Raw genomic sequence first — 7,523 nt, 5'->3', positions numbered from 1 at the left:
ATGTATAATATTTAAATAAGTAAATATTTTTTGTGGATGAATAGAAATAATAATATTTTATATTGATGTAAATTATAATTATAAATATTTTTTAATAATTTTTATTTATTTAAACTAATATTTAGTGAATAAATATGTTTTTGTTGAACCAGCCAAACAGGAATTTGATGGTTCGTAAATTGGATCCGCCGCTGACGTGGAATCCGATGGTCGAAAATTACTTACGCTCAACGGGATTCTACCACATTTTTTGGATTGGGTTGATAAGAGGATTTTACCCCCTTATTAGCTGCTTTGGTGGAAAGGTGGAGGCCAGAAACTCATTCGTTTGAATTGCCAGTGGGTGAGGTTACTATGACACTGGAAGATGTCACTCATATATTTGGCTTACCCATTGATGGAGAGCCTGTGAGCGGATGGACAGATAGTAGAAGCGACTTCCTACAAAGTCAGAGCATCGCGATATTCGGTCGCGAACTGGCTGTCAGTAGTTCTTCGAAATCTTATATAAAGTTGGGTTGGGTTCAGATTATTAAAGACGTAGAGCCATTAGATAGCGAGGAGTCTATTAAGAGATATGTCAGATGCCAGATTTTTTGTTTGTTGGTTTTGACCCTGTTCACAGATAAGTCGACCACATATGCCCGTGCGAAGTATCTACCGTTGCTTCGCGATTTCGAGTTGATCAATACTTATAGTTGGGGGGTCAGCATGTCTCGCGCATCTTTACAGAGCATTATGTCATGCATCACGATATGATACTAAGGAGATGGATGGCCCTCTTAATTTTTTATTTATTTAGGCATGGGAGCAACTGCCGTGTATTGCGCCCGTACCCAGACAGTCCCTTCTACCGGCTGAGATACCAGTTGCCATGAGGTAACAATTCCTCTTCTAGTCCTGCATTATATTGAGAATGCATATTTGATTGAAGGTATATATTTTTTAATTTTTTCAATGAACCATGTTTCAGGTGAAATCATTCGTATCGGAGTAAAGCTTAGTTATCGAAGACCGTAGAGGTATTTAGGCAGGAGAGAGACAACATGGACGAGGTAAATATTTATGGTTCGTGTGATTATCGTATCAAAACATTAATATTAGGGTTCTAATATTCTAATGTTATTTGGAAATTTGTGTGACGGTCGTACGAAGGATTGATCATACCCGACGAGTTACATGGACGCCTTGAGGTGTGTGACATCATTACTCCATTATTGTCATTCGAGTGTGTTGAATGGCACCCTGCGAACCGAGTGATGCGTCAGTTTGGGTATGCACAACCCTCCCCCGGCGGTAGCAAGAGAAATTTCACTAAGAGAGTATTGCATCACTCTTTGTGGAGTGCAGCTTTATGACTGGACAGTTTTACATGGGGGATGGATAGAGGAATGGGGCAACCGCCATAACACTTGGTTGCGGGATCTACACCCCCTTCCGACTTGGGACTTTAGATCGTTGGTGGAGTACCGAGATTGGTACGTGGGTTCGTACGGACATCTGCTGAGATTGTCAGAGCACGTTCCTCAACATCCATACCAGCCACCAGTCCCACAGCCACCAGCACCACAGCCAGCACCTCAGGGACCACCTCAGTATGCAGTGTTTGAGCCGTTTCCTTATTATATACCACAGTCATCACAGTCGGCGTAGTCAGCATAGCGGGCACCATCAGCAAAGTCGGCACTCTTAGCAGGGTCAATCCAGCCGGCATTCTCAGCATAGCCAGCAAGTTCAGTCCAGCCAACACTCTCATCCTGTACTGTACATTCCACCCGAACAGAAATGGTTTGACTTTCCGTCGGTCCCATGGAAGATTCCCGTAGATGGTCATAGAGTTCAGCAAATACAGCAATGGGTCAACGCTGGTTTGGGTGGCTGTCCAGCTCTTACCACTATGCCTTCACTAGTAGAGGTAGATGATCCACATCGGGCATCAGTAGATATGGCCACTGGTATGCGGGGTCCTTGTTCTGATCACACCTCAGGGCGGGCGTCCTGTGATAGTGGATTCATCAAGCCGCATGTGGCCTTTGAGGTTGTTGATGAGTTCAACCTCAGTGCATCTGCACCTACAGAGGCAGGTGGGTCCGCCACTCAGGCAAAGGCAGGTGGGTCGGCTTTTTCGGCTATTGATGACTCAGTCCGGGGTCATCCGTATGACCTATGGAGGGAACGAAATCCACTTGATAGGTTTATTCCGTCGCGGTTCGGTCAGGGCATGATGGGTAAGGGACTGAACTGGTTGACTCGAAAGAAGTGAATGTAACTGTTAGTTAATCCTGTGTATGTTTTTAGAATTCATTATTATTTTAGAATTAACTGAATGTAACTCTTAGTTAATCTGTTGTATGTTTACCTAATCGAAATTCAAAATATGGTCTCAGAATTAAGTAAATATAATTCTTCGTTAATCTTTTGTATGTTTACCTCACAAAGGCATTAGATGGTAATATTAACCTAACAATACAAATACGATGAACGAGAAAAACATTAATGGATAAAGCCAAATTTAAAAATACAAACACGACAAACTAGAAAAATATTAATGGATAAAACAAGCCAAACATACAAACACAAAGGCCAGAAAAGATCTAGGGACCACTATCGTCACCAGCACCACTCAGTCCAGCATGCTGAGGACATCGACTCCGACTATGACCCTGTCTACCATAGAGACGGCATATCCGAGGACCATGCATATTGCGTGAGTCCATTTCATTCAGGTATCGGGTCAATTTGGGACGATCTTTCAATGTTCTCCTCAAGGCGGGATTAGTGACCAATGTGGGTCCCTGATAAGCAAGCCATGTCTTTGCATCGCCTAATGGTACAAACTCAAATCTGTAGACCTTACGAACCTCTGTCATCCTGTGCACATCATGCACATACAGCTGCCAATCGAGTCGCTGGTTTGCACAACAAGCAATAACATGTCGACATGGTAGTCGTTCCACCTGAAAGTGCCCACAGTCACACGTCCGTCGCGGAAGATCAACTACCAACACCTTTCCATTAGGCATTTCACGCACCTCAAACACCTCGTTTCGTTTATCAAACCGGTGCACAACTATATTCCCAGCACGTTACATGTTTGGTTCTATCTGCTGTTGTGCAAATACAAAGTAAGTAAATCCAGCACGCTTGCGTTCGTGAGTCTAGGCACTCTTCCGCGTAAAAAGTTTGTTTAACCGATAATACATTGCTCGGACGAGCGCCAACACAGGAAGGTTTCAGGCACCCTTCAAAACTGAATTAATGCACTCCACAAGGTTCGTCGTCATATGGCCCCATCGATGACCCTCATCAAATGCCAATACCCAGTGTCTAAGTCCAATGGCATCGCACCACCGGGCATATGCCTCGCCTCGCTCTTCCAACCTCTTATAGTTGATGTTGTACTCCTCCACTGTCCTTGAATACCCTATGTTGACAACAAGTTTTTGCAAGTGCGGTATTTTGAATGTCCTTAAGAAGTTGCTATCGATGTGCCTTATACAAAACATCCAACATGCTCTCGGAGGTTGCCAATTACTACCGAAACGATTTACTACTGCTCGGATTGACTCATGCCGGTCTGAGATCATACCCACACCGTCTTTTTTAACAACATGCCTTCGTAGATTCCTTAGAAAGAAGTGCCACGCATCAGTTGTTTCGCCCTCTAGCAGGACAAAGGCGATAGGCACAATGTTCTGGTTCCCATCTTGTGCAACAGCAACTAGAGGTGTACCTTTGTATTTTCTGTACAGTCAACTTGAACTAGAGGCTTGCAATTATTGAACGCCCTAATGCATGGATTGAAACTCCAAAATACACGGTGAAGTATTCTGACACCATTCGCCTCCTCAGTCCCGTTGTACAGTGGTCGTGTTTCTATTTGGACAATTGATCAGGCATCTTCTGAGTCACGATCGAGTGCCACCATGGCAAAGCTTGGTAAGAATCCTTCCAACCACCGAAAACTTTGGCTATAGACTTCTGCTTTGTCAACCAAGCCTTTTGGTAACTGATGGTGTAGTTGAACCTTGACTGGACTTCCGCAATTTTAAATTTGACCTTGATGGACGAGTCACTCTCAACCAATGGCCTTATAGCCTCAGCAACTGTCTCCGAATCTAACTTGGAATGATCCTGTGAAATTGTTCCTATGGTGCATGTGTGCCTACCGTTGTATCTCCATATCTCCCAACAACCTTTTTTCCGTATCAAGCTGGTTCGGATAAGCCAGTTGCACCCATTCCCATACGTCTTACATTTTACATAGAACGTCAATGGTTCAGGCTCATAAACATTGTAGTCGACTCCTCTAGAGATAGTGTAACTTTTGATTGCTGCGACGACAGACTTTCTAGAACTATACTCCATTCCTATCCTGAACTCTCCGTCCTCAGGATCAGCAACACATATAAAAAGCAGAAATCACCATTCATTGATCCATCCGAAATATAAATTTACAAAAACATATTATTCACTCATCACGTACCTATGTTTGCATATTCCGGGAATTCCGGTGCATTCATGGTGTCAAGATCCAAATTACGCATAAAAGGTGGGACGTTCATCGGTTGACTGACTGCGGGGTAAACTACCACATTCTCCGCTGCTGCTTCAACTCCCACATCACCATCCTCGTCTTCATCGCCAGCTTCATAAGTGGCTTCGAAGTCCTCTTCGCTGTCACTGTTCATTCCTTCGTACACTGCAGCTCTATCATCCTCTATATCTAAATCATTTTGAATCTCATCTACCTCTACGTCTTCAAACACAACATACAGCTCAATCTGTGGCTGTCGCATCTGAGTCTGCCAGTGAATTTGGAACATATTCTGTATACTCTCTTCGTCAATTATCGGCATGATATCAAACTGTATTAGACCACCAAAAACTATAACCAGATTCCGGTACAATATACTGCTCACTCTCCTCAATATACTGTTCTCCATGCTTTGACAGAGACCATTTTGAAGCTCGATGAACGTCATAGTGCATGGAACCACAAACGAAAACGGATTCTGACACATAAACCTCACTCTCTTATGAGTATTTCATATAATTTCACCGTTGCGATATACTATCACGTTTGCGGTACCCTCCATTACACTAGCAACACACTCAAAGAACACTATTTCTCGCAATGAAAATGGTACCGGACTTTGCCTTATATAGATGAAGCACTCAGCACGCTCATCCCCGTGTTGCATCACCAACCAGCCTTCGACACGTGTAACACGCCCCCTCTCTCTCCCCCCCGGTGCTGACTCAGCACGCCCTCCATGTGTTGCAGTCTCGTGCAACCAGACTTCGCCAAGTAATATTTACGCTCACCCATATACTGACTCAGCACGCCCCCATGTATTGCAGTCTCATGCAACATGTCCCGCCGCATGTTGAAAGTGCATTCTGACACCCACCAATTTACAAATACACACACAGCACCATTTTAATCTCAAACACCAAATTTAGACCTATAACCAAATTATTTTGCCGGTAATACACAAGGTCAAATAATAAAATTGAATTTATCAAGGGAAGTCACAAAATTACTCGCACCTTTTTTAATTCCTTGGATATTTTAATGACAAAGGCCAAAGTGCCGGCATGAACAGTGGTTTGTTTTGACCTTTTCAAAGCTCTGATAACAAAATGAAGTGGCAGTCGCGTATTTTGACCTTATCCACTAAACAACCGTACTCCTATTTGTAGGTGTTGGTGTACATTTATTGTGGTCTAATTTTCTTTTTCTATCAAGACGACTAGGCTATAGGATAGGATAATGAAATTTTAACTAATGGTTTTTATGCAAATTAAAATATTACATTTCATCATTTTAATTGATTAAAAGTTTCAAGTATAAAAACAAATGTTTAAATATTTAATATTTTTTTCTGTATATTTATGTTTGCGAACAACATAGAACCATATTTAGTGACACATAATTAAAGTGCTAATATTTAGTTGGTTGTTTAAAAACAATATTCTAGTGATAGAGTTAATACTAATTAGTGATATGTTATTTAGTAAGTGAAGAGTTTAAAAATTAAAGTATTATTAACTACTTACATTCATTATTTAATATAAATAGAAGTCTTCAACATGTTTTCTAAGGTCTCATTTGAAAAATATGCATGATTAGCAAAATTATTATTGTCAAGTATTATTGTTAAAAGAAGACAAAAAAGAGATTTGGAATTCTCTAATAAAATTGTAAGAGGTCAAAATCGTTTCACAATAAAATATTTTTAAAGAGGATATTATATTCTTTTTGAGCAATTCTATATTAATAACGGATCACATTAATAATTTAAATTTTATTGGAGTATATAATAGAAAACAATGAACGTGCAAGGGTCTTGCTTCAAAGTTTACTTTGTGAAGTTTTACATTCACTGAAGAGAACAAAATATATCGGAAAAGTATAGGTAAGTAATAATATTTTTTAATAATATATAAATAATGTGAATTAATAGGGTTAAAAGAATAAATTAAATTTAAATTTAATTAATAATATTAAATTATGATATAGTGTATTTTTATTTGATTGGTAGTTGTTTATGTTGTTCAAGATGGTCATTATTTACCTAACACTTTCCTTCTGTTTATGATAATAGCTTTTATATACAAGACTCTAATAACATGTATAAGAGTCCGTTTAGATAGGTTTATAAGTGATTTTTTTTAACTTTTAACTTATGAAAATGTGTAGTATTAATGTCTGGTATAATTTTTAAAACAAAATTACAACTTTCTAAAAAACTATTTTTGTGTTTAAGGAGAAGTTAAAAAAATGACTTCTCTCATAATAAAAATCTTTTTATCACTTTTCTCTTAAAATAAGTACTTTTAAAACTAAAAAACCAAATACAAAATAACTTATTTATAAGTTACTTTTAATACAAATATTTATTGTTTAAATTATTTTTTTAAAAATAATTTAATTAAATTGTTTATCCAAACTAGACCTAAGTATGTGTGTTATAGTTATGTAAGATAGAAGTTTAGTTTTTATCATTTCAATAACAAATTACATTTACTACAAAGTATCAAGTATGCATTCTTATTTTCACAATAATTAACTCATCTAAAAGATTAAGCCTTCTCTATTTTTATAGAAAAAGAAATGGAAATCAAATAATAGAATTGATCGACAGCTAAATATTAACTTGATGGTGATAGTGGCTCTTAATTTTAAAAATTTTCCCAAGGTTGGACCCCAAATAGCGTGCATTAGCCATTGCATTTATAAGGTTGAACCAGAAAAAGTACTAGTTGTCGAACTTGTTGCAGCTATCTACTTCAATTGGCTCAAGAGTATATCTTCTGATTTGCATTTATATTTTGGTCAAAGCCAACCCTTTGACTTAAAAGTACAACTTGTTTTATTACACTCTGTATACTGACAAGTACTTGCATGGCTGTAAAAAAAATTAGATAGATTTCTCATATTATTTTCGTTAAATAATATACTTTTTTTTAGTTATTAATAGTGACAGTTAATTTAAAACATTAAATATCAATATGTG

The 7,523-nt window shown here is 38.5% G+C and overlaps 1 protein-coding gene across 1 annotated transcript; it reads right to left on the bottom strand.

Moving 5' to 3' along the window:
- Window positions 3,234-4,368, bottom strand: LOC107607822. Its single transcript, XM_016309723.1, has 2 exons — window positions 3,887-4,368; window positions 3,234-3,744 (listed from the first exon to the last, which is right to left on the bottom strand). The coding sequence occupies exons 1-2, from the start codon at window positions 4,366-4,368 to the stop codon at window positions 3,234-3,236; spliced, it is 993 nt and encodes a 330-aa protein (XP_016165209.1).

This window comes from Arachis ipaensis, chromosome B07, assembly GCF_000816755.2.
Source record: "Arachis ipaensis cultivar K30076 chromosome B07, Araip1.1, whole genome shotgun sequence".
Classification (NCBI taxonomy): Eukaryota; Viridiplantae; Streptophyta; class Magnoliopsida; order Fabales; family Fabaceae; genus Arachis; species Arachis ipaensis.
Note: the sequence above shows the minus strand (reverse complement) of the source record. Positions and strands in the feature narration are given on the sequence as shown.